Raw genomic sequence first — 27,819 nt, 5'->3', positions numbered from 1 at the left:
GAGGTAAGAGTGCAAAGCCCATCCTACAGTGTGCAGTTCCCCATCCAGGGAGCCTCAAGCTCATCCTGGAACTGGAGGATAAACACCAGGTATGGAAATGCCATCTTCAAGTTGGCAGCCTATTTCTTCAAGAAAGTAAATGATGCACATCCCAGACAGGCCTCAGGAAACCATGTGACCCACTCTTTTTTCAGGCCCCTGTAGAAACCACAATCCAGTGTGACCGAGTAGCGTTTCTCATCTGAACCAGAATCACCCGGAATAGATTGCTGGACTCTACTGCTGACATTGAATCAGAATCTCTGGATATGGGACTCTGCATTTTACCACACTTATCAAATAATTTTTCTGCCAGACCGGTAATAGTTTTAACTAGCATAAGAGATGCATGTTAATCTGAGCTACGTGTTGGCCCAGAGTCCAGAGTCCTCCCAGGAAGGTAGAACACAGTCTACTTTATGCTTTAGTTGAAAGGATGTATTTGCAAATACGTTGCCTCCTTATGCAAGATGCTTCTATTTTGGTTCTTGTCATTGCTGAAAAACATATGCTTTGCATCAGACTCAAAAACAAATTTTCTTGCTAGTTACTAGTTGAGTGACTCAGGACAAGTTGCTGAAAGTTTAAAAACTGATTTCTCCGTTTAAAAACATGTGTAATACCTGCCTTGCAGAATAGGAATACATCTGGGAAGTGCCTGGCATATAGTAGACCCTCAATAAATGGTAGCTATTGTTGTCATCTGTGGTTAATCTTATGTCAATGACTGGGCCATCAGGTGCCCAGACATTTGGTCAAACATTATTCTGGGTGTGTTTGTGAAGCTCCTTCTGGATGAGATTAACATTTGAATCAGGCCAGGCATGGTGGCTCATGTCTATAATCCCAGCACTTTGGGAGGCCGAGGGAGGCAACTCACTTGAGTCTAGGAGTTCAAGACCAGCTTGGGCAACATGGCAAAACCCTGTCTCTACAAAAAATACAAAAGTTAGCTAAGCGTGGTGACGCATGCCTGTGGTCCCAGCTACTTGGGAGGCTAAGGTAGGAGGATTGTTTGAGCCCAGGAGGTCGAGGCTGCAGTGCACTGAGATTGTGCCACTGCATTCCAGCCTGAATGACAGAGTGAGACCCTGTCTTAAAAACAAAACAAAACAAAAAACCCCACACATTTGAATCAATGGATTCAGTAAAGCAGATGGCCCCCCTAATGTGGATGAGCCTCATCCGGTCAGTTGAAGGCCTGAATAGAACAAAAAGGCTGAGTAAGAAGGAATTCTTCCAGCCTGACTGCCTTTGAGCTGGGATATTGGTTTTTACCCTGCCTTTAGATTTGAACTGAAAATCAGTTCATCATAGGTCTCGAGCCTGCTGGCTTTTTGGCTGGAACTATACCATCAGCTCTCCTGGGTCTCCAGCTTGCCAACTACAGATTTTGGGATTTAAACTCCATAATCACATGAGCCAATTCCATATAATAAATCTCTCTATATATATGTATACACCCGATGGTTCTGTTTCCCTGGAGAACGCTGACTGATACATCACCACAGTCAAATGCTACTATAATCCCTTCTTTGGGCCTACAACATTTTCTCCTCTGAATGGTAGCAACAGCTTGTGGAAGAAGATACCTTTATTTATTTTGATTTCTTATTGACACATAATAATTGTATATATTTATGGAGTACATTGTGGTGCTTTGACACATATAATAATGTGAGGGGATCAGATCAATGTAATTAGATATCCATCATCTCAAACATTTATCATTTCTTGTGTTGGAAACATTCAATATTCTCTCTTGTAGCCATTTGAAAATATACATTATTGTTAACTATGGTCATCCTACAGTGCTATGAAACACTAGAACTTGTTCCTCTTATCTAGCTGTAATTTTGCATCCTTTAATAAATCTCTCCCTATCCCTTCCTTTCGTCTACCCTTTCAGGTCTCTAATAACCTCTTTTCTGCTTTCTACTTCTATGAGATCAGCTTCATTTAAGGTTCCATATACGAATGAGAACACGCAGTGTTTAACTTTCTGTTCCTGGTTTATTTCACTTATTTGTCAAGCTCGCCAACAGCATATTTGGGGATTTAGCCTCCATAATCACATGAGCCAATTCCTTATAATAAATCTTTCTCTCTACACATACATCCTGATGGTTCTGTTTCTCTGGAGGACCCTGAGAAATATAATGTCCCACAGTTCCATTCATGTTGCCTTGAATGGCAGGATTTCATTCTTTTTATGGTTGAATAGTATTCCATTGTGTATATATACCTCATTTTCTTTATCCATTCTTCAGCTGTTAGACATCTAGGTTGATTCTATATCCTGGCTATTGAGGCTACTGCTGCAATAAACATGAGCGTGCAGATGTCTCTTCGATATATTGATTTCTCTTTCTTTGGATGACTGCCTGGTAGTGGGATTGCTGAATCATATGGTAGCTCTATTTGTAGTTTTTAGAGGAACTTTTATACTATTGGAAATGTCTTTAGACCAATAGCAGCAAAAGAATTTCCAAGTAGGGAAGGATCTATATAACTCAAAATTTCTTTTTAGAGATGATGAAACAGGGGCCTAGCAACAGCTAGGTAGTGACAATACTAGGATTAGAACCCGAAGACTACAGGAGATTTTGTTTTAAAGAAGGATTTTATTCTTCATTTGGTTTGGGGGACAAAAGAAACATTTCTGAGCATAAAATTGAGTTCTCGAGAATAGCTACCAAAAGGATGTTTGTTGCTTTATACTTTGTATTTAAGTCAGTTCAACCTATTTTCACCATTTTTCTTTATATTTATCAAACAATTTCAAGGTGAAAATATATGACTTTGAGGGTCAGGGTCTTAGAGTCAACGAACCTTGCATGAGCCTAGCCCTGCCACTGACTGTAAGCCTAGGCTGGTTACTGAGCCTCTCCATGTATTGCCCTATCCATGAAATTAAAATTGTACCTACTTTGCAAAGATTGTCATGAGGAATAGAAATAATATACTTGGTTAGGCGTGGTAGCTCACACCTATAATCCCAGCACTTCGGGAGGTCTACGCGGGAGGATCACTTGAGGTCAGGAGTTTGAGACTAGTCTGGCCAACATGGCAAAACTCTATCTCTACTAAAAATACAAAAATTACCTGGGCATGGTGGTGCACGCCTGTAATCCCAGCTACTCGGGAGGCTGAGGCAGGAGAATCGCTTGAAGCCGGGAGGCAGAGTTTGCAGCGAGCCGAGATCAAGCCACTGCACTCCACCCTGGGTGACAGAGTGAGACTCCATCTCAAAAAAAAAAAAAAAAAAAGAACTCACCTAGCACAGTGTCTGAAGAAACACAGTAGGTTCTCAATATCACTATTATTAGCTAACATTTTTTGAGGGCTAGCCATGTGTGTAAGGACTTGACCTGGACTGTCTCATTTTATCTTTACAATAACCAAGTGAAGCAGATACTGTTATTGATCCTCATTTTTCCAGAATTTTAAATAGCTACTCAGCGGTGGAGCTGGAATGTATGCCCTGGTAACCTAGATTCCAATCAGTGTGCCTAACCAATCTATTGCCATGAGTCTATTTGCAAATATTTTTATCCTTGATTAGGGAATTTAATGTGTTTGGCTTTGGTGCTCAGGAAAAAAGAAATGGGAACGCATGCCAATTGAATGCCCATTATATGCAGGTACTATGCTAGACAATTTCAAAAATATTTTATTTTAGTTACTATTTCATCAGTCTTTTTTTTTTTTTTTTTTAGAGACAGGATCTCACTACATTGCCCAGGCTGGAGTGCAGTAGCTATTCATAGGCACAATGATCACACACATAGCCTCAAATTCCTGGGCTCAAGTATCCTCCTGCCTCAACTTCCCAAATAGCTGGGACTACAAGTATGCACCACCATGTCCAGCTAATCACTGTCTTTTTTTACCTCTAAGATTTATAAAGTTTTCTAAGACACCACAGATAGAAGCTATCTTTTGTAGTAAAGAAGTGCAGCTCTTGCTTTCCACTAATTTTTATTGCTGCTCTTCTACCAGAAGGTAGATTATCCATTGTTATTTATATTAATTATTTACATTGTTTACATTGTTGAAACATTGAGATGCTAGGTTGACAGATGATACAAAATATGTGGTACCTTTGCTTAGAAACTTTTATTCTAAAAAGTTAATGGACAAACATTAACTTTTCTGAGAGATTAAAATACTGCTTCCATTAAATAAGCATTTTTGTGTGTAGGCTGTTTTTTTTGTTTGTTTCGTTTTGTTTTTGAGACGGAGTCTTGCTGTTTCGCCCAGGCTGGAGTGCAGTGGCACTATCTCGGCTCACTGCAATCTCTGCCTCCCGGGTTCACACCATTCTCCCGCCTTAGCCTCCTGAGTAGCTGGGACCACAAGCGCCCGCCACTACACCCGGCTAATTTTTTGTATTTTTAGGAGAGACGGGGTGTCACCGTGTTAGCCAGGATGGTCTCAATCTCCTGACCTCGTGATCCACCCACCTCGGCCTCCCAAAGTGCTGGGATTACAGGCATGAGCCACCGTGCCAGGCCTGTTTTTTTTTTTTTTTTTTTTTTAAGTTTGATTGGAAGCAAGGAGGAGGAATATTATCAGAGAAGGGCAGCTTTGAGGAAAGACTGCTGTAAAGATGTAAAGATCCTTTTTTTGTTGTTGTTGAGATGGAGTTTTGCTCTTTTTGCCCAGGATGGAGTGCAATGGTGCGATCTCGGCTCACCGCAATCTCTGCCTCCCGGGTTCAAGCGATTCTCCTGCCTCAGCCCCCTGAGTAGCTGGGATTACAGGCACATGCCACCACCCTGGCTAATTTTGTATTTTTAGTAGAGACAGCGTTTCTCCATGTTGGTCAGGCTGGTCTTGAACTCCCAACTTCAGGTGATCCACCTGCCTCAACCTCCCAAAGTGCTGGGATTACAGGCGTGAGCCACCACGCCCAGCTGTAAAGATTCTTTGACATATCTCTTATAAATTTATAAAATCTAAAATCTTAGAATTGGAAAGAACTTACACATAATTTAGTTTAACCTTGGCCTCATTTTACAGAGAAGGAAACCAGACCTAGCAGAGGATATGTTTTGCTCAAAGATAAAACTCAGATTTCTGAACTCCTAGATGACAACTAATACATTATTAATTAAAAATAACTATATATAACTTCTGTTTGATAATGCCTTTAGGTAGTAACCTCTAAAATAGCCACATCAGCATTTTTCTAAGCCAGTTCCTGAATAGCCACTTTGTGTCTGATTCCTCCAATCCAGTGCAGTATACATTTTACATAGACTTGGTCTGGCAATGAGGAAACAGCATTCATTTTCAATCTTGGGTCTCAGCATAATTTGGTATGTAACACTGCAGTCAACTGTACCCTATAAAGCTTTAAGGGGATGGTATTCCAAGAATTAGTATTAGTCTGAAAAAGCAAGTGTTTTGTTTCTCTTTCACTTTTTTACACATCCATGGTTCCTGGGGGTAAAATAAATGTTTTCACTCTAATGGGTGCACTGGAGGGAGGCATTCTCAATGGAAGGAAGGCATATACAAAAGCCTAGAGGCTTCCTGAGACATCAGGAGGTGTTTGGGGCCCTTCAAGCAGTTGGTATGACTACAGCACTTTGGCCCCACAGAGATCTGAGTCAAGAGCCAGACCTGCTCTACTCTGCATACCTTGAACTTTAGCTTGAAGGCAGTGGGGAGGTATTGAAGGATTTATAGCAGAGGAATTACAGAAATATAGTTGCTTTTAATTATTATTAATATTATTATTATTTGAGACAGAGTCTCACTCTGTCACCCAGTCTGGAGTGCAGTGACATGATCTCAGCTTACTGCAACTGCCGCCTCCTAGGTGGGTTCAAGTGATTATCCTGCCTCAGCCTCCCCAGTAGCTGGGATTACAGGTGTGCACCACCACACCCGGCTAATTTTTGTATTTTTAGTAGAGGTGGGGGTTTTGCCATGTTGGCCAGGCTGGTCTCGAACTCCTGACCTCAGGTGATCCACCCGCCTGGGCTTCCCTCAGTGCTGGGATTACAGGTATGAGCCACTATGCCTGGCTGCTTTTAATCATTTTGATCACACAGATAATATATGAATACATTTTAATATAAACTCAACTATTAAATCCAAAGTCAAAGTTCTTCACCACTCCCTCCATCCCCAGTTCCTCCTCCGAGGTAATCACTTAGCTGCTTGGTACATACCTCTCCAAACATTTTAAAAAGTGCATTCACAGCTGGGCGCAGTGGCTCACGCCTGTAATCCCAGCACTTTGGGAGGCCGAGGCGGGAGGATCACGAAGTCAAGAGATCGAGACCATCCTGGCCAACATGGTGAAACCCCGTCTCTACTAAAAATACAAAAATTAGCTGGGTGTGGTGGCAGGCACCTGTAGACCCAGCTACTCGGGAGGCTGAGGCAGAAGAATCGCTTGAATCCGGGAGGCGGAGGTTGCAATGAGCTGAGATGTGCCACTGCAATCCAGCCTGGCAACAGAGCAAGACTCCGTCTCAAAAAATAAAAAGTGCATTCACTTATGTATACACATGCATAGGGATATTTCTGGATCTGGGATTATTTTGTGTGTTTTCAAACAAATATTATCCTGTGAAAAGATAAATTAAGAGGGACAGAGCTCGGGTTTGGGTAATTCTGAGAGCCAGCTGGCCATCTGTTTACTTTGCTTGGTGTTCACAGCATATTTTGTGAACATTCCAGTTTTTCTGTGAGATTCTCACAGATGAATTGGTGCTGTGGGAACCATCTGGCAGACCCCAGCCACAACAGCTGCAAATCCTTACAGCCATGTCTACCAGGTCAGCCTGCACTGGGACCTGCCTGAATCAAAAGTTTGCTGCCTGCATTTGTGCATTACAATTTAGCTGGAATTCACAGATATTAAATGTTCTTTGTTGGGATTAGGAAAGGGACAATGTGCTTGCCATGTGTTATGGAACAACTGAGGACACAAACATGACCATGGGTTCCCTTTCTGAAAGAAGTAAAACTTTATTATTTTTGGATTGGTCTACATTGTAATTAAAGTTGATATGTAACAAAACATATCTACATAGTGATTTTTTTTATTGTCAGTTGTCAAAGTTTACTACCACACTAACAGAACAATGACTTTTAACATACGGGTATATCCATAGACTAGGTCTCATTAAAGCTGTTACTAAATGGGGTCTAGGGATGGGGTCTAAGGAATACAGTTTTAGGAACAAATGTGGAAATGGGGATATATTTATTTATTCCACTCATTAATTCATTCAATATAGTTTTTTGGTGGGAGCAGACAAGGTCTCTCGCTTTGTCACCTAGGGTGTGGTGCAGTGGCTTCGACATCTGGGCTTAACAGATTCTCCCATCTCAGCCTCCTGAGTAGCGGGGACTACAGGCGTGCGCCACCACGCCCGGCTAATTTTTGTATTTTTTTGTACAGACAGGGTCTCCCAGGTTGCCCAGGCTAGTCTCGAACTCCTGGGCTCAAGCGATCCGTCCACCTTGGCCTCCTAAAGTGCTGGGATTACAATCAATATACATTTAGTACCTATTATTTATGGGCTAATCATGTGCTAATGGACTGGTTGAATCACTCTATTCCCTTTGCTCTAGATTGAAGCTTCGAGACCACCTGGGAAAATAGACAACTAATGTAATGAATATCCATAACCAGTTTCAGAGACAACCAGTAGTTTGCAAGTTATTCCACCCATTAAACGATTCCAAATATTGGAGAAAAGGCCCCCAACTTAAAATACTCCACGGAAACGTGCTCTATACATCTATGTGGTGCTTACAATAAAAGATGAATTCCTGCGACTGAGTTGCAACCCCGAAAGAAGTGATTTAGAGAAAGAAAGAAAGAAAGAAAAAGGTAAGTATGACACCGTGCTTTTGGAAAATGCTTTTGGGATTTGTCCAAGTTCCAGAGTGGAACCCAAGGCTCCTGGGCCAGGGGACAGAAGTGATAACTAAGTAGGATGCAATTTAGTTGGAATCTTCCCTGACCTTAATCCCATAAACAGTTGCCTAGGTAAGGGCAAAGTCTACAGGCCCTAAAACAGGGTACAAGCTTTCCCTAAAACATATTAGAGAGAGGCCCTTTCAACAGGACCTTGTTGCAGGATCCCTAAAAAAAAATTCAAAACAAGGAGATTTACATGTTATTCACCTTATCATAATTTCAGAAATATTTTACTAATAAAAAAGGAGTCGTGACGTCTGGAACACCTTAAGACGTGACGTCTGCAACACCTTAAGAACAATGATAACAAATGTATTAATAGTCTCTCTGATTTTAAGGGAAAAGTGATGAAGGAACAGGAAGATGGGTGGGCGTATGTTCCCAGAAATCCCCAGAACGTCAAAAAGGAAGTGGAGGCTTTGAGTGGAGGACTACGGAGAGCGTCTACGGTTGTGCCAAAGGAAAAAAAATGTTCCTAAGAAAAGAGTATACAAAGTTGTGTTCATCAAAGCCTGGAACCCAAAGGTGTCCCTCCAAAGCTGTACACGACAGAGAAAACGCGAACTGAAAGAAGCAGGTCCCAAGGGGCCAGGCGCCTCCTCCACCTCCTCCTCCTCCTAGGTACGTAGGGCAGAACTAAGGCTGACCCAGACGTAACTCAGCCCTCTCCTCTCGCCAGCCGCAGCCAAGGATCCCACGGAGCCTCCCCACGCGCCCGTCGCCGTGGCGACCGCCGGGGCCACGCAGCACCGCCCCTTCCTCGCGACGTGGCCCCGCCCTCTGAGAACGCGGAAGCGGGAGTCTCGCGCCAGCTGAGCGGCGGTCGGGCGGGGGGAGCGCGGCGGCCCAAGCTCGCTCGGCCACGCGCCCCGCCCCTCAGAGGCCGGCCTCCCGCACGCCCCGCGCAGCCTGCTGTGCCCGTGGGTCCCGAGTGCTCCGCCGCCCGCCCCGACCCGGGCCCAGCCGCCTCCACGGCCCGCGCTCGTACTGGAGCGAAGAGCGGCCTCCTGAAGGAGGGGAAGGAACGTGGGGGCGGCCACGGCAGGTGAGGGTGGGCGAAGCCCTGGGAAGCGGCTGGGTGTGCGGTATGCGGGGTTGTAGGTGTGTGTGTGGCGCGTGGCTGCCTTGGTTGGTGTGACTTTGTGAGTGTGTTCTGAGTGGGCCGGTCCATGTGACCACGCACGTGATCACGTGCCCTTGTGAGTGTGTGTCTGGGGCCGAATCTGGGCTGTGGGGTGGTCGGTGTGCTTGTGACCCTGCCTTTGTGTGGCTGTCACCGGTGGGACTGGCGGGGAGCTGTGTGTGAGTCTCCAGCGGGAGGTGGGGGCGGCAGAGGGCTTAACCGGGGCATCCTCCTGTAAACCCATCCTGGGGCTACACGACTGCAGCCCAGGAACATTTCTTTCTTTCTTTCTTTCTTTTTTTTTTTTTTCTCAGCAAACTTTTAAGAACTCTGAGCAGAGGCCAGTAATTTTGGAGACAGGACCTCGGCCTGAAAGTGATAGATGTCTTTGTTGTTGCTGAGTGTGGGCCAGGTGTAAGGTTTGTAAACGGGGGATGAGGAACAGAGCGGGACCGGAGTGTCTCATTTTTCCTCTTCTCGTTTTCCTGGGGAGTTATAAGTTAGACATTTATGCTGCTTCCTTTGTCTCCACCTACACTGGTTCAGCTCCTTTTGGCACAAAGATTCAACAAATTAAGGAGTAACTTTTTTTTTTTTTTTTTTTTTTTGAGACGGAGTCTCGCTCCGTCGCCCAGGCTGGAGTGCAGTGGCGCCATCCCAGCTCACTGCAAGCTCTGTCTGCTGGGTTTACGCCATTCTCCTGCCTCAGCCTCCCGAGTAGCTGGCACTACAGGCGCCCGCCACCACGCCCGGCTAATTTTTTTGTATTTTTAGTAGAGACGGGGTTTCACCGTGTTAGCCAGGATGGCCTCGATCTCCTGACCTCGTGATCCGCCCGCCTCGGCCTCCCAAAGGGCTGAGATTACAGGCGTGAGCCATCGCGACTGGCCACTGAGGAGTAACTTAATAGCTGTGTCCAAATTCCAAAAGCTTTTTTACCAAGAGCATGAGGAGAGATGTCACAGATGTCAGTTAGGGAGCTTTTCCTCCTGTAAGGTTTAGAGATAATGCAATGAAGGAAAGAGGGATAGATCTCCCCTGAAGAGATCTAAGAAAAGGATAGCTGTGTACTTCTGTGGTGAGGGATGGAGACGTGCATTAAAAAGCCAGTTGCATCTCCCAGAGACTCTCAGCTTCTAATATTTTGTTATGGCTAGTATTTATAAGCACGGATTGTCCATAATGCACATCAACTATAGATTGAAATAAAGTAGCAGAAACCTCTAATTATGCTGGTTATGTGACTTAAACATTGATAAAGGTGATTTTGTTGACTTTAAATTGGCAGGTTCTGTTGAAGCCATGAGGGATAGGGGCATAGTCACAACTGGCAGGTTTTTTTGTTTGTTTGTTTTTTGAGACAGAGTCTCACTCTGTCGCCCAGGCTGGAGTGCAGTGGTGTGATCTCAGCTCACTGCAACCTCCGCCACCCAGGTTCAAGCAATTCTCCTGCCTCAGCCTCCTAAGTAGCTGGGATTACAGGCGCCCATCACCGCGCCCAGCTGATTTGTTTTTGTTGTTGTTGTTTTGTTTGTTTTTTTGAGATGGAGTTTCGCTCTCGTTGCCCAGGCTGGAGTGCAATGGCGCGATCTTGGCTCACCGCAACCTCTGCCTCCCGGGTTCAAGTGATTCTTCTGCCTCAGCTTCCTGCGTAGCTGGGATTACAGGCATGTGCCACCACGCCTAGCTAATTTTGTATTTTTAGTAGAGACGGGGCTGCACCATGTTGGCCAGGCTGGTCTCGAACTCCTGACCTCAGGTGATCCACCTGCCTCAGCCTCCCAAAGTGCTGGGATTATAGGTGTGAGCCACTGCACCCAGCCACAACTGGCAGTTTTTATTGTCCAGCAGCACAAGGGCCAGAGAAGACAGGGAGTCCACAGCACACCCTGAAGAGGGCTTTCCTTAGGCAAGATTAAGGCTAATATTGTGGCTCTTTTCCCACCAGCATGAACAGGTGCTTTTGTTTTTGTGAAGAACAAAATCATGAGAGATCAAATCAGTTTTGAGCTCATGGTCCACATTCTTTCTTATTCAGTACTGACCAGTTTGGTCACAATCTCAGTTAACCTTTGCCATATACAGAATATTCCTCTTATGATTTGGAAAAGTATACCCCTTTGGTGGATGAAAGAGAGCTAGGAGAACAAACTTTCCTATTCATACCACTCACAGCTGTTTTCCCTTTGCAGCAGTGATCTTTTTTTCACTTAGACGTCAGTTGGTCAGATGCAACATTTGGTATCCATTTTACCTTTCATGTACTGCCAAACTAGCACAAGTGTTAAAATTACTTGTCTCTACAAAAATTTAGTCACAGCGGAGTGGAATCTCTCCATCTTGTAAGATTACTTTTAACACGTTGGCATCCTGAGGTGGTTGTTAATTATTCTGAAGACTGTTGGTAAGGAACATCTTTCTATTTGCTGCTATGGGAAAGAAGAGGATGACCGCGTGAATATGTGTGCCTGTGTATGTGTGTATTTGTATGGTGGTTTGGTTTGTGCATTGCAACTGATTTCAAAGCTATGAATGATTTATCCCACTTGGTGACTCTAGAAGCACACTTTCTGGCTTTAGTTAGCTAAGGTGTTTTATAAATCTATTGAGTAGATGTTATTTGCTAAACATGTTTTTTATTTTCCCTCCTTTAGAATAGATTGTTTCTAATAATGCAATACTAGGAAATGTCTCCATTAAGAAGTATTTAGATGATATAGGAGTATTTCAAGTCTGTCCAGGTAGAAAATATTCCAGAATTAAGTATATGTGCTAGTTGCTTTCAATTAAAAGTTATAATCAGCTTAGAGAAAGCCTATAGTTAAAATGGCTTAGTTTTTTTTGTTGTTGTTGTTTTGTTTGTTTTTTGTTTTGTTTTGTTTTGTTTTTGAGACAGACTCTCACTCTGTCACCCAGGCTGGAGTGCAGTCTTGGCTCACTGCAACCTCCGCCTCCTGGGTTCAAGCGATTCTCCTGCCTCGCCTCCCAAGTAGTTGGGATTACAGGCGGCCACTGCCATGCCTGGCTAATTTTTTTTGTATTTTTAGTAGAGATGGGGTTTCGCCATGTTGGTCAGGCTGGTCTTGAACTCCTCACCTCAGGTGATCCACCTGCCTCAGCCTCCCAAACTGCTGGGATTACAGGTGTGAGCCGCCGCGCCTGGCAAAATTTTTTAACATATTAATTTTTTGTTTGTTTTTTTGAGATGGAGTCTCACTCTGTCGCCCAGGCTGGAGTGCAGTGGCACAATCTTGGCTCACCGCAACCTCTGCCTCCCGGGTTCAAGTGATTCTCCTGCCTCAGCCTCCTGAGTAGCTGGGACTACGGGCGTGCGCCACCACGCCAGGCTAATTTTTGTATTTTTAGTAGAGACAGGGTTTCACTACCTTGGCTAGGCTGGTCTTGAACTCCTGACCTCGTGATCCACCTGCCTCAGCCTCCCAAAATGCTGGGATTACAGGCGTGAGCCACTGTGCCTGGCCTTAACATATTAATATTTAAGATAAAATGGATATGCAAAGAATTTTCTTTATTTCAGTATATATATCTGTGCACACTAATTTTCAGTATAAGACTGGCTGATGATTTTCTTGGTACTTTAAAGCAACTTATGATTTTAACACACTTCTCTAAAATTACCATCTTAGCTTTGAGAAGAGAGACCATTATCCCAATGTCAAGGTTGTAAATCAAGTTTAGTGTTAGAATGTCTACATCTGCTGTCTCCTCGGGGTTCAGCTTAGTACGTCTCCAAGGTCACAGTTGAGTCTACTGAGGGCTCTGTGTTCCTGAGGGAGCAGATCTCGAGGGCCACCAAGGAAGAGTTCCATTGAGTTTAGAATCCTCTGTTCCTTGCCAGTCCAGAGAACTCCCTCTAAAATGACAGTTCAGAGTCAGCCCGGGAGTTAGGTCCTGGAGTCTCACCTCGTGTTATCCGTGCTAGGATCAAGGCTTGCTCTTGAGGTAGAGGAAGTGGTACAAAGCAAATATTTGAATCCTTCCTGGTGGGATTTCCTCACTTGGCAATAAGAATCTGCAACAGGGAACTATAATTTCAGTTTCCTGTTATGACATAGCACAGATGCCTGAGCAAAGAGGGGCAGCCTTTTAGTTGAGGATGTTCAGCTATTGCCAAAGCTCACAGATGCCAGGGTTAGAAGGATGGCCCCCTTCATTCTCCTTAGAATGTAGTTATTCGTTTAATCAACAGATAATGCCTGCTGTGTGCCAAGCACTGATCTAAGCTTTGGGGACACAGTGGTAACACAGTCATAGATGAGAAAACAAACTCCAAAAGGATCAAGACTTATCTAAGATCACAGAGCTATGAAAACCAGAAGTCACTAAGCTCACAACAAAAGACTACACATTTTTTCCTAAGGGCAAATGTTTCATTTTGTTGCTAGTTATAGTGCCTTCAAGTTTACATTATAGATCTTTCTGAGGACATTATGTAACTTTTAGTCACGTCCATATGAGTGGCAAATTTGCCTGTATTTTGTATTAAGAACTACATGTAGGCGGGGCACGGTGGCTCATGCCTGTAATCCCAGCACTTTGGGAGGCTGAGGCGGGTGGATCACGAGGTCAGGAGCTCAAGGCCAGCCTGGCCAAGATGGTGAAACCCCGTCTCTACTAAAAATACAAAAAATTAGCCGGGTGCAGTGGCAGGCGCCTGTAATCCCAGCTACTCGGGAGGCTGAGGCAGGAGAATCGCTTGAACTTGGAGGGTGGAGGTTGCAGTGAGCTGAGATCACGCCACTGCACTCCAGCCTGGGCGACAGAGTGAGACTCTGTCTCAAAAAAAAAAAAAAAAAAGGAACTACATGTGAATTTCTGGTTGTGTGCTATTACAGTTAGATTTATGGTGTATTGCGAATTTATCAGGAAGCAGGCTTAACTTAAACTTCTTTCTCTAGGCTGGGTGTGGTAGCTCACACCCGTAATCCCAGCACTTTGGGAGGCAAGATGGGAGGATTGCTTGAGCCCAGGAATTCGAGACCAGTGCGGGCAACATAGGGAGGCCCCCATCTCTACAAAACCAAAAAATTCACCTGACGTGGTGGTGTGTGCCCATTGTCTCAGCTACTTAGGAGGCTGAGGTTGGGATAATCGCTTGAGCCTCAGAGGTCAAGGCTGTGGTGAGCTGTGATTGTGCCACTGAACTGCAGCCTGGACAACAGAGCAAGACTGTCTCAAAAATTAAAAAAGTAAAAAAACATCAACTCCTTTCCCTAGCGTGGACTATCCCTATAATCAGAAGGAGCATCTTTATTAAAGGGATTCTTAAGGTAATGTCAAAAGATAACTGATGGTACTGCAGTTGAGAACTAAGACAGGAAGTATGGTGTCAGAAAAGGCTGTCTCACATCTGGTCCTAGCATTGCCATGTGATCTTGGGTAAGTCATTTAAATTTTCTAGACCAGATTCCTTTTCTGGAAGAACTAAGGGCGTTGGAATAATTTCTGTAAGAGCTCTTCTGGTGGCCGGGCATGGTGGCTCACGCCTGTAATCCCAACACTTTAGGAGGCTGAGGTGGGTGGATCACCTGAGGTCAGGAGTTCGAGACCAGCCTGGCCAACATGGTGAACCCCCATCCCTACTAAAAATACAAAAATTAGTTGGGCGTGGTGGCGAGCACCTGTAATCCCAGATACTCGGGAGGCTGAGGCAGGAAAATCACTTGAACTGCAGGAGGTAGAGGATGCAGTGAGCTGAGATCACGCCACTGCACTCCAGCCTGGGCAACAAGACTGAGACTGTCTCAAAAAAAAAAAAAAAAAAAAAAAGAGTGCTTCTGATTCTGTGATTGTAGTATTTCACCAAATTGTTTTCTGTAGTTTGACTATATACTGACAAAATAGCCAGTTTCCTTGGTTTTCTTCTTTAAAATATTGTTGGTATAGCTAGATGAGACTCTACATTTAGTTCTGATGTAAACATGAATTCTTGACGTGAAATATCACATGCTTTTATTTCAGGATTAACCTCCATTTCAGCTAATCATGGGAGAGATTAAAGTCTCTCCTGATTATAACTGGTTTAGAGGTACAGTTCCCCTTAAAAAGGTATGTATGGTTTTACTATACCTCTTATTTGCAAAATCTTGTATTGTTTTTGTGTGTGATTTAGATGTCATGTCTTAGTAGTGTTTGAGAGTAAAGGTTACTGCCGAGTATCATGACTGTGGGTTGCAGAGGATGAAGTTCACTCCTTCCCTGTCATGTACAGTCAACTTTTGAGACTCATTTTAGAGTGAAAGCAGGTGTAACTGTACTCATTTTTATTTATTTATTTATTTATATTTATTTTTGAGATGGAGTCTCGCTCTGCCATCCAGGCTGGAGTGCAGTGCACTGTGTGATCTTGGCTCACTGCAACCTCTGCTTCCCAGGTTCAAGAGATTCTCCTGCCTCAATCTGCCAAGTAGCTAGGATTACAGGCATGCGCTACCACACTCAGCTAATTTTTGTATTTTTAGTAGAGGCAGAGTTTCACCATGTTGGCCAGGCTGGTCTCGAACTCCTGACCACAAGTGATCCGCCCACCTTGGCCTCCCAAAGTGCTGGGATTACAGGCGTGAGCCACCGCACCCAGCCTGTACTCATTTTTTACAATTGCTTTTACATATACAAGCAAGCAGGTATGTATGTACTCTTCTGTATAGTTTAGTGGAAAGTTTACAGCAACTGTATAGTGAGTACAGTCAGATTATATTCCTGTTCCTCAGATTTAAGAATGGGGTCACATTATAGAGCTTCTGTTTGCAATGACATACTCATTCTGCCACAGTCATCTTCTAGAAGCTTTATTTTCCTGGGATGTTTGAAAACCCAAAACACTTATATTGCAGTTGAGTATTGACTCTGCTTCCCAAATTAATCCCAGATGTTTGGGGATCACACTAGACAAAGGCAGTTCAAGTCACTGAGTAGAGTAAAACCTTTGCTGATTCCCTTGCAGAAGTGTTAGAATCCAGTGATCTTAAGATCTTTTGCAGCTGTTTGTGATGGCTCATGCCTGTAATCCTAGCACTTTAAAGACCTAGGAGGATCATTTGAGGCCAGGAGTTTGAGACCAGCCTGGGCAACATAGCGAAACTCTGTCTCTATAAAAAAATGAAAAAATTAGCCAGGCATGGTGCTGTGCACCTGTAATCCCAGCACTTTGGAAGGCCGAGGCAGGAAGATTGCTTGAGCCTAGGAATTTGTGATCAGCCTGGGCAATATGATGAGACCCTTTCTCTACAAAAACTAGAAAAAATTAACTGGGCGTGTTGGTGCACGCCTGTAGTCCCAGACACTCAGGAGGCTGAGATGGGAGGATTGCTTAAGCCCAGGAAGTCAAGCTTGCAGTAAGCTGTGATCGTGCCACTGCACTCCAGCCTGGGTGACAGAGCCAGACCTTGTCTCAAAAAAAAAAAAAAAAAGAAAAGAAAAATGTGAGTGGCAAGATACACAGGACAAAAACATGAGCGTGAGATACATTATCACCATCTGTGACCTGTGGAAGTCCAAAGGGGAACTGTTAGGCCTCTCTGGACTTTGCCTTGCTCCATTTATCTGCTCCTAGTGATGCCAGTGACCCTGGTTAGTGTGCTGCCACCCACAGAGTGACACTGTGGAGTCCATAGCCCTGCTAGTGAGGAGCTCTCAGAAAAAAGAGCCTGGAGGCCTTGAGTTTTTTAATATGAAAGTAGAATAAATACTGATTTGCATTGTCAAATGTTTAAGCAGTTAATGTACTTTTCTAAATACCACCAAAAGTGAAAACAAAAATTAAACTAGGATGCCGTGAATAATAATAATAGCTAATATTTCTAGGACACTTAACATCTGCCAGACTCTGCTGAGCACTTGTCTTACCTCAGCTTGCCTTTTTTTTTTAAGAGACAGGATCTCTCCCTCTGTTGCTCAGGCTGGAGTGTTGTTGTATTTTTATTTATTTATTTATGTATTTTAAAGAGACAGGATCCAGGCCCGGCGCAGTGGCTCACGCCTGTAATCCCAGCACTTTGGGAGGCCAAGGCAGGTGGATCATGAGCTCAGGAGTTCGAGACCAGCCTGACCAATATGGTGAAACCCCGTCTCTACTAAAAATACAAAAAATTAGCTGGGCATGAGGGTGCGTGCCTGTAATCCCAGCTACTTGGGAGGCTGAGGCAGGAGAATCGCTTGAACCTGGGAGGCAGAGGTTGTAGTGAGCCAAGATCGTGCCACTGCACTCCAGCCTGGGCTACAGAGCGAGACTCTGTCTCAAAAAAAAAAAAAAAGGGGGGGGAAGAAACAGAGAAGCAGCAGCCCTTTGGAAGATTATAAAGTAGTTCTAAGTAGTTCTGTGGAATACGTTAGCCCTGAGGAAAGAAAAGGAGACCAGAGGAGTTTGTCATGCATGCTAATCTGGTGTGAGCTCCAGGTTACCTTGTAACAAACAAGGCAGTAGTATTAAAATTGTCAGTGAAATGACAGTGTAAAATAACATAAAAAGCAAATTTATAAGGTTTTCCACTTTTTTCTTTTAACCTTCCCTCCAGATTATTGTGGATGATGATGACAGTAAGATATGGTCGCTCTATGACGCGGGCCCCCGAAGTATCAGGTGTCCTCTCATATTCCTGCCCCCTGTCAGTGGAACTGCAGATGTCTTTTTCCGGCAGATTTTGGCTCTGACTGGATGGGGTTACCGGGTTATCGCTGTAAGTATTACTGATTAAGTATTAAAATTCAGACCCATGTTTTGTGTGTGTGTGTGTTTTTTTTATGCTTCTGTCTCTCATCAGCTATAGTAATGGGCACAGTTTGTTTGTTTGTTTGTTGAGACGGATTCTCACTCTGTCGCCCGGGCTGGAGTGCAGTGGCGTGATCACTGCTCAGTGCAACCTCTGTCTCCCGGGTTCAAGCGATTCTCCTGCCTCAGCCTCCTGAGTAGCTGGGATTACAGGCACCCGCCACTACGCCCAGCTAATTTTTTGTATTTTTAGTAGAGACGGGGTTTCGCCTTGTTGGCCAGGCTGGTCTCGAACTCCTGACCTCATGATTCATCCACCTCAGCCTCGCAAAGTGCTGAGATTACAGCCATGAGCCACTGCGCCCAGCCGGGCAGTTTTTTTAATTGAGGAAAGATACTGTTTGCTTATTTTAATATGTGAGATGAAGCCTTTTGAAGGAGGCTGGTGTGAGTCCACGGTCACACAGAGATTCAGAGGGAACAAACCTCTTTGGCAGCCTCTCCATGCCCAGCATTTATGTGCATTCTTTCCTGACGCCCTTCTCTCAACTCAGAGCGGTAGGAAGCGTTGTCCTTCTTTACAGATGAAGAAACTGAGGTCCGGCTCACACAGCCAGTAGTGGTGGAGGGAGGAACTGAGCTCCGTCTCCTGGCTCTGTTTCTGCTCCTCATTTTATCACAGCACTGCTTCCAGGGTTGCTGAGCATGGAATATTAGACAACAAAGGGATTTGCTAACATACAAGTGACTGAAAAGCTGGCTTTTCATGTAAATCTTTGATATTTGAGGTGAGATTCATTAATTAGCTCATATGTTAGCATTTGGTTAGGAAGTTTTTTTGTTCCTGATTGTTACTTTATAGCTGAGTTTGGTCTAAATCCAGTTTCCCACTGATCATTCTTGAGTCTTCTCTGGGAGAAAGGTGTGTGGGAAAGGCACTCTTCCTGGTGACTGATTTTTTTTTTTTTTTTTTGCATGCTTCCACATTGGTCAGGACATTGGTCTCCTAATTTTCCAGGAAGGAGAGAGTCTCTTTAGCTGGCAGTCGCCTGCAGTATTCACTTGTAAGTGGTACTCCCAGTGGGAATACTGCTGTTAGTGTACGTTTTATTTATTGTTTAAAGGGATGAAAAGGCAGGTCACGTCTCTCCTTTTGGAAGGTAACTGAAAATTCTACTGAGGTTACCACCAACTGAGGCCACACAAAAGAAATCAGTTCCTCTTCCTCCTGAGAGCCTGTCTCTTACTTGAGAAAACAGTTATCATCACCACCTGCTGCTTTTCTCCTGGGTCTTTTCTTCTCTGGCTTAATTTCTCCAGCTTCTTTAACCATTCCTCACGTGACATGTTTGAGCCTCTGCAACATAATCCTCCTTTGTTCAGATTTTCAGTCATTCCTCTTCACAAACAGCATTCTAGAACAGGGTGGGAACTGCCCTCATCCCAGCCCTCTGCAGCCTGAGGCATGACACTACCATTTTTGGTGGCCCCTGTTGATCAGCCAGGGAGGGGGAAACCGAGCAACCCATAGGCGCCCGTCCCACTCGGGAGTGCTGTCCAACAGTGTGTTTCTCGCTCCACAGTGGCAGGTCATGAGAGCCTTGGCTTCTGGCTGGATGTTTCTTCTTCACTCTCAAGGTTCTTGTTGTGCGCTTTCCCTGTTTCATTAGGAGGAGAGTTAATCAAGAAAAGGTCAACAGTGTCTTCAAAATTACTTTGTCATCAAGATGTGATCAGAATGTTCAGCTCCATGAGGTTTTGGAACTTATTTGATATTTGTTAGTATCTAGCAGTTAAAATGCACAGATCTTTTTAATTTAAATTTTTTTGTTGTTGTAATTGTAGATTCACATGCAGTGTAAAAAATAGTAAAGAGAAATATACCTTTTACACATTTCCCCAGTTTCTGCCGAACCTTTGCAAAACTGTAGTACAAAATCACAACCAGGATATTGATATTACTACAATGTACCAATCTCATTCAGGCTTCCCCAGTTCTGCTTGAACTCATTTGTTTGTATGTATTAAGTTGCATATAATTTTGTCACCTGTGTGGGCATGGATATTTATAAATTAAAGACTCCATGAAAGTATCATCCCCTTTCTTTTAGGCTATCATCTGACTCAAATTCTCAAACTTTCTGCTAGGTAGAATCAGTTCCCCATTCTTTCTTGGAATGGTGGAAGTCTTATCCACAAATAGAATTTTAATAATGAAAGTCATACATCAAATCTAAAATGATTCCATAATTCAGATGGCAGTATCCATTCCAGTGATTCGTCAATAACAAAATGAACCTAAGTGCTTAAACAGTAAGCCTGTTAGACGAGGTTTTTGGGGGGGTTTTTCTGTTTTTGTTTTTGTTTTTTGGAGATGGAGTCTCACTCTGTCACTCAGGCTAGAGTGCAGTAGTATGCTCTCGGCTCATGCAACCTCCACCTCTCAGGCTCAAGCAATTCTCATGCCTCAGCTTCCCCAGTAGCTGGGATTACAGGTTCCTGTCACCGTGCCTGGCTAATTTTTGTATTTTTTAGTAGAGATGGGGTTTCACCATGTTGTCCAGGCTGGTCTCGAACTCCTGACCTCAAGTGATTCACCCGCCTCGGCCTCCCAACGCGCTGGGATTGCAAGCGTGAGCCATGGCGCCCAGCCAGTTGGTTTTATATGTATACAAAAAAGGAATTCTTGGCCAGGTGCGGTGGCTCACGCCTGTAATCCCAGCACTTTGGGAGGCCGAGGCAGGCGGATCACAAGATCAGGAGATCGAGACCATCCTGGCTAACATGGTGAAACCCCGTCTCTACTAAAAATACAACAACAAAAAATTAGTCAGGTGTGGTGGCACATGCCTGTAGTCCCAGCTACTCAGGAGACTGAGGCAGGAGAATCACTTGAACCTGGGAGGTGGAGGTTGCAGTGAGCTGAGATCGCGCCACTGCACTCCAGCCTGGGCGAGAGAGCGAGACCCCAGTTCAAACAAAAAAAAAAGGAATTCTTAGGGGACAAACCTGAGTACCTTAGAAATGAGTCTGTGACTTGTACTTCTTTTTCCTCATTATTGCCAGCATTAATAGATAGGCTACGTATAGTCAAGTACCATACTTCTTTTGTCACAAACAGAAGTACAGTAGCCTGGCATGGTGGCTCACACCCATAATCCCAGCACTTTGGGAAGCTGAGGCAGTTATATTGCTTGAGGCAGGCAAATCGCTTGAGCCCAGGAGTTCAAGACCAGCCTGGGCAACATGGCAAAACCCCATTTCTACAAAAAAGTATACATATAAAAATTAGCCAGGCATGGTGGTGCATGCCTGTGATTCCAGCTACTGGGGGGCTGAGGTGGGAGAATCGCTTGCACCCAAGAGGTTGTGGCTGCAGTGAGCTACGATCGTGCCAATGCACTCCAGCCTGGGTGAGAGAGAGTGAGACCCTATCAAAAAAACAAACAAGCTGGGTGGGGTGACTCACGCCTAAAATTCCAACACTTTGGGAGGCCAAGGCAGGTAGATCACTTGAGGTCAGGAGTTCGAGACTAGCCTGGCCAACATGGCAAAACTGTGTCTGTACTAAAAATACAAAAATCAGCTGGGTGTGGTGGTGGACATCTGTAATCTCAGCTACTCAGGAGGCTGAGGTAGGAGAATCGTTCAAACCCGGGAGGCGGAGGTGGCATGAGTCGAGATCGCGCCGCTGCACTCCAGCCTGGGCAACAGAGGAGACTCTGTCTCAAGAAACAAACAGACACCCCAAAGTACAATAAATGAAATAGAGTAACTAAGTCATTTAAAAGAAGAGGAACAATTTTACTGAATACCCTCTTAAAGAAATGCTACCAAAAAGAGAGGGAGCTCTCCTTAGAACAAATTTTGTTTCCATCTCTCCTGAGCCATAATTCTGAATGAAATTAGATTTAAGAGAAAACGGTATTTCTTTACTGGAATGGGTTCTGCCGTATTCATCCTTGAACCCCAGACTTTTTCAGCTATTTAGAAAGGAAATTGATGGGAATTGAAATTGTTACTCACATAATATCATTAGAGTGTGCTTACTTTTTATACTCTTTTAATTTGGTCTGTTAGAAAAATGTGAATTAAGAAGTTTAGTAAAAAGTGAGAGCTTATTTTTACATATTTTGAATAAGGAGCAGCGCTTGAGCAAACGAGAAATGTCACTGTTTGAGTCCTAAGTTTTTCAAATACGTGAGTTGCATTTTTACTTTTATGATTTTTAAAAATAAAATTATCGTTATTATTTCAGTTGCAGTATCCAGTGTATTGGGACCATCTCGAGTTCTGTGATGGATTCAGAAAACTTTTAGACCATTTACAATTGGATAAAGTGAGTACCCTGAAACTAATTACATACATACAATTTTTTTTTTTTTTTTGAGATGAAGTCTCACTCTGTCACTCAGGCTGGAGTGCAGTGGCGCGATCTCGGCTCACTGCAACCTCCGTCTCCCGGGTTCAAGTGATTCTCCTGCCTCAGTCTCCAAAATAGCTGGGATTACAGGCGTGTGCCACCATGCCCGGCTAGTTTTTGTATTTTTAGTAAAGATGGGGTTTCGCCAGGTTGGCCAGGCTGCTCTCAAACTCCTGACCTCAAGTGATCCGCCCGCCTCAGCCTCCCTAAGTGCTGGGATTACAGGCGTGAGCCACCGCGCCCAGCCCTCTTATTTTTTAATAATAGCTTTATTGCAACATAATTCATATACCATATAATTTACCCTTTTAAGTGTACAGTTCCATGTTTTTCAGTATACTCCCAGGTATGTGCAACCATCACTGCAGTCAATGTTTTATAATTTTTTTAATGCCAAAAACCTCATATTCATTAGCAGTCGGTCCTCATCTTCCCCCCTACTAGCCCTGCAACCTAATTTATTTTTATCTCTATGGATTTGCCTATTCTAGATATTTTACATAAGTGGAATCGTATCATATGTGGTCTTTTTGACTGGCTTTTTTTACTTAGCATTGTGAGTTTAAGGTTCATTCATGTTGAAGCTGGAATCAATACTTCGTTTCTCTTTACAGCTAAATCATATTTTTATAAATATGCCATATCTTGTTTCACGATTCATCAGCTGATGCACATTTGGGTTGTTTTTACCCTTTGGATATCATGAATAATGCTGCCATGAACATTCATGTACAAGTTTTTGTGTCGACATATGTTTTCAGTTCTCTTAGGTATGTGTTTAGGGGTGGAATTACTGAATTACAGTTTTCTTAGACATAAACCACTAAGTGGTTTTGAGTTTTTTCTTATTTTTTTTTTGAGACAGGCTTTCACTTTGTTGCCCAGGCTGGAGTGTGGTGGTGCAATCATGGCTCACTGCAGCCTCAACCTTTTGGGCTCAAGCGATCCTCCCACCTCAGCCTCCCAAGTAGCTAGGACTCTAGGCACGTACCACCATGCCTGGCTAATTTTTGTATTTTTAGTATACAGGCCTTTTCCATATTTCCCTAGCTTGGTTTTTTTTTTTTTTTTTTTTTTTAAAAGACGGAGTCTCGCTCTGTTGCCCAGGCTGGAGTGCAGTGGTGCGATCTTGGCTCACTGCAACCTCCGCCTGCCAGGTTCAAGCGATTCTGCTGCCTCAGCCTCCCGAGTAGCTGGGACTACAGGCACGCACCACCATGCCTGGCTAATTTTTTTGTATTTTTAGTAGAGACGGTTTCACCATGCTGTCCAGGCTGGTCTCGAACTCCTGACCTCGTGATCTGCCTGCCTCGGCCTCCCAAAGTGCTGGGATTACAGGTGTGAGCCACCGTGCCTGGACTGGTTTTGTTTTCTAATGCAATCTGTGAATGATATTTTTTTAAATTATATAACTTGGATGCCGAGTTGTATTATCTTGATGGACTGTATAAATTGCATTTAAATACAATATTTTCTAAATTTCTAGCTGCTGTAAATATTTTAGTCTATTGGCTAGTGATAACATATTCTGTGGTTAGTGATAACTGAAGCAACTTTTTAATACTCAGGTTCAAGATTGATCAGTATTTCAGAATCTGCCTTATATTTGTTTATAATTAGGTTCATCTTTTTGGCGCTTCTTTGGGAGGCTTTTTGGCCCAGAAATTTGCTGAATACACTCACAAATCTCCTAGAGTCCATTCCCTAATCCTCTGCAATTCCTTCAGTGACACCTCTATCTTCAACCAAACTTGGACTGCAAACAGGTAAGAACAAAATTACTTTTTTTGTTCAGTGAAATTTTGAAAATGTTGGCTTTTGAGTGTTTGGTACATTAGGAAGGGAAGGCTTATATCTACTTCTATATTCTGCAACTTCCTTGGCTTTTTTTTTGAGACAAAGTCTTGCTCTGTCACCCAGGCTGAAGTGCAGTGGTGCAATCACAGCTTACTGCAGCCTTTATTTCCCAGGCTCAAGCGATCCTCCTACCTCAGCCTCCCAAGTAGCTGGAACTACAGGCAGGCATGCATGGCACCACACCTGGTTAATTTCTGTATATTTTTATACAGATGAGGTTTTGCCATGTTGTCCCATGCTGGTCTATAACTCCCGGGCTCAAGCCATCTGCCCACCTTGGCCTCCCAAAGTTCTGGGATTACAGGCATGAGCCACTGTGCCCAGCTCTTTCTTGGCTTTTAAAATTAGAAACAATTACCTTTGCAAAAGGAAAGAATTGAATGAACTCTAAATTCAGCTTTTTTTATTACCTTAAATTTTTAAATTTTGTTTAATATTCATTAATATTCTTTTGCTGTTTCTGTTCAGTATTTCTATATAACTAATACCATGTTCTGTTTATCCCACTTATTATTTTGTGTAAACAGTTCCGTGTATTGACTGACATAGTTTTATTAGGCATTTGGCTTTTCCCAATTCTTCATCACATTCTACAGTAAATCTTTGTACAAATTACTGGGTTTTTTCCCTTTCCAATTTATTTCCTTGAGATATGTTCTCCAAATGGAAAGAATAGAGCATTTGGTCTGTCAACAGATGTTCTGCACATCATGACCCTTGATATTAGTCTGTTCTTCCAAAAGATAGAAATGATGGAAATGAGGCTGGGTGCGGTGGCTCACACCTGTAATCCCAGCACTTTGGGAGGCCGAGGCGGCCGGATCACCTGAGGTCGGGAGTTCGAGACCAGCCTGACCAACATGGAGAAACCCCGTCTACTAAAAATACAAAATTAGCTGGGCAAGGTGGCACATGCCTATAATCCCAGCTACTCAGGAGGCTGAGGCAGGAGAATCACTTGAACCCAGGATGCGGAGGTTGTGGTGAGCCGAGATCACGCCATTGCACTCCAGCCTAGGCAACAGGAGCGAAACTCCATCTCAAAAAAAAAAAAAAAAAAAAAACAAAAACAAAATGGTGGAAATGCTTCGGGCGCAGCCAGTGGGGTACTTGTTTCCTAGGAGCCATCCTTTCACTGATTTTATCATTTTAAGTAATTGGTAGGTATCTATGATGCCATACAGCTGGCTTACTGTGCACTTCTTTCATTGCTAGCAAGGCGAGGCTCTAGCCTTAAAATAAAGCCCAGTGGCCAGGTGTGATGGCTCATGCCGTACTCCCAACACTTTGGGAGGCCAAGACAGGAGGATCACTTCAGGCCAAGAGTTTGAAACCAGCCTGAGCAACATAGTGAGACCCCATCTCTACAAATAACAATAATAATAAATTAGCCAGGTATCATGGTATGCACCTGCAGTCCTAGCTACTCAGGAGGCTGAGGCAGGAGGATCGCTTGAGCCTGAGTTCAAGGCTGCAGTGAGCCACAACTGTGCCTCTGTACTCCAGGCTGGGTGACAGAGCAAGACCCTACTTCAAAAAAAAAGCCCAGTGAGTAAACACATCTGTATGATCAGTGTTTTCAAATAATGTATAGAGAAATATCGTTTTCACATCTACTTAAAATTGCACTCTGATATTTTTTAGTTTTTTGTTTGTTTGTTTGTTTGTTTTTGAGACGGAGTCTCGCTCTGTCGCCCAGGCTGGAGTGCAGTGGCACGATCTCGGTTCACTGCAAGCTCCGCCTCCCAGGTTCACGCCATTCTCCTGCCTCAGCCTCCCGAATAGCTGGGACTACAGGCGCCCGCCACCACGCCTGGCTAATTTTTTATGTTTTTAGTAGAGACGGGGTTTCACCGTGTTCACCAGGATGGTCTCGATCTCCTGACCTCATGATCCGCCCGCCTCAGCCTCCCAAAGTGCTGGGATTACAGGCGTGAGCCACTGTGCCCGGCTATTTTTTAGTTTTTCTGATGTTATCTTAGTAATTACTCAGCGTTCATGCAACAATTTCTTGTATACATTAGCTACTTTACAAATCCTTCCCATCCAGATAATGCACTAAATAATGCTCATTATTTTTGGTGATTTTTATTGCTGTTCTAATTGTTAGAATGCCAAGACAGCCCCCATTCAGTTTGTGCTCTGGTACATCAGCTGCTTATTGTCAAATATCTGAGTGCTTACTGTGTGCCACACACTGAGGATCCAGGAGTGAGCAAAGTCAACAGGGTCCACCCCTTACAGAGCGTACTTAGACCTCATCACCTTCAAAAGATAAGAAAGTGATGGGGCTGGGAGAGAACTTAGAAAGTTAACTGGAAGGTGACCTAGTGGTCCTTTTGAGGGAAGCTCAACTTCCAGCAAGGCTGTCCCAATGGTAATAAGCATCAGAAGGTAGTTTGCACCTCATCTAAGTAATTTTCATCATAGGTTTACAGAAATTAGTGTTTACCCTCCATGATGGCTCTTAACAGTTGAAATTAATGGAATAAATATAAACTAAAGATCATATATAGAAATCCGTAAAGATCTGACCAGTCACAGTGGCTCACACCTGTAATCCCAGCACTTTGGGAGGCAGAGGTAAGAGCATTGCTTGAGTCCAGGAGTTCTAGACCAGCCTGGGCAACAGAGCAAGATCCTGTCTCTACAGAAAAAAAATTTTCTTTTTTGAGACGGGAGTCTCGCTCTGTTGCCCAGACTGGAGTGCAGTGGCACGATCTCACTGCAGCCTCTGCCCCCCAGGTTCAAGTGATTCTCCTGCCTCAGCCTCCCAAGTAGCTGGGATTACAGGCGCTGGCCACCGCCCCTGGCTAATTTTTGTATTTTTAGTAGAGACGGGGTTTCACCATCTTGGCCAGGCTAGTCTTGAACTCCTGACCTTGTGATCACCCACCTTGGCCTCCCAAAGTTCTGGATTACAGGCATGAGCCATTGCGCCTGGCTCAGTAAATTTTTTTTTTTGGAGACGGAGTCTGGCTCTGTCGCCCAGGCTGGAGTGCCGTGGCACGATCTTGGCTCACTGCAAGCTCCGTCTCCTGGGTTCACGCCATTCTCATGCCTCAGCCTTTCGAGTAGCTGGGACTACAGGCGCCCGCCACCAAGCCCGGCTAATTTTTAGTATTTTTAGTGGAGATGGGGTTTCACCGTGTTAACCAGGATGGTCTCAATCTCCTGACCTCGTGATCTGCCCGCCTTGGCCTCCCAAAGTGCTGGGATTACAGGCATGAGCCACCATGCCTGGCCCCGGCTCCCCCAGCTCAGTAAATTTTTTAAAAATTAGTCAGGCCTGGTGGTACGAGCCCGTAGTCCCAGCTACTCGGGAGGCCAAGGTAGAAGGATCACTTGATAGGAGTTTGAGGCTACAGTGAGCTATGATCACAATACTGCACTTCAGCCTGGGCAACAGAGTGAGACCCTGTCTCTAAAAGTTTTTTTTTAATTTTTTAAATTAAAAAATAAAAAGAGGCCAGGAGTGGCTCACGCCTGTGATCCCAGCACTGTGGGAGGCTGAGGTGGGTGGATCACTTGAGGCCAGGAGTTCACCACCAGCCTGGCCAACATTGCAAAAGCTCATCTTTACTAAAAATACAGAAGTTAGCCGGGCGTGGTGGCATGCGCCTGTAGTCCCAGCTACTCGAAAGGCTGAGGCATGAGAATTGCTTGAGCCCGGGAGGCAGAGGTTGCACCCAGCCGAG

General features: G+C 44.1%; 1 protein-coding gene across 10 annotated transcripts in view; it reads left to right on the top strand.

Annotated features, from left to right (window-relative positions):
• Positions 1–8,897: 8,897 nt before the first annotated feature.
• The window catches only part of SPG21 (SPG21 abhydrolase domain containing, maspardin), a 38,392-nt gene continuing 19,470 nt past the window's right edge, over positions 8,898–27,819 (top strand). For 7 of the 10 annotated variants that reach the window (XR_010109942.1, XR_010109941.1, XR_010109936.1 and 4 more), the window contains exons 1-6: positions 8,898–9,035; positions 9,428–9,532; positions 15,096–15,182; positions 17,648–17,809; positions 22,100–22,180; positions 23,885–24,030. Coding sequence is in view for 2 of the 10 variants with exons in the window: in XM_034938938.3 (XP_034794829.1) it covers positions 15,120–15,182; positions 17,648–17,809; positions 22,100–22,180; positions 23,885–24,030 (452 nt within the window). In the remaining 8 variants the exon portion in view is untranslated. Of the gene's footprint in view, positions 9,036–9,065; positions 9,293–9,427; positions 9,533–15,095; positions 15,183–17,647; positions 17,810–22,099; positions 22,181–23,884; positions 24,031–27,819 lie in introns of those variants that run through there. The other 3 variants (XR_010109940.1, XR_010109935.1, XM_063596715.1) reach the window with 3 other exon arrangements.

Source organism: Pan paniscus, chromosome 16 (assembly GCF_029289425.2).
Source record: "Pan paniscus chromosome 16, NHGRI_mPanPan1-v2.0_pri, whole genome shotgun sequence".
NCBI classification, from domain to species: domain Eukaryota; kingdom Metazoa; phylum Chordata; class Mammalia; order Primates; family Hominidae; genus Pan; species Pan paniscus.
This window is presented reverse-complemented; position numbering and strand designations above follow the sequence as displayed.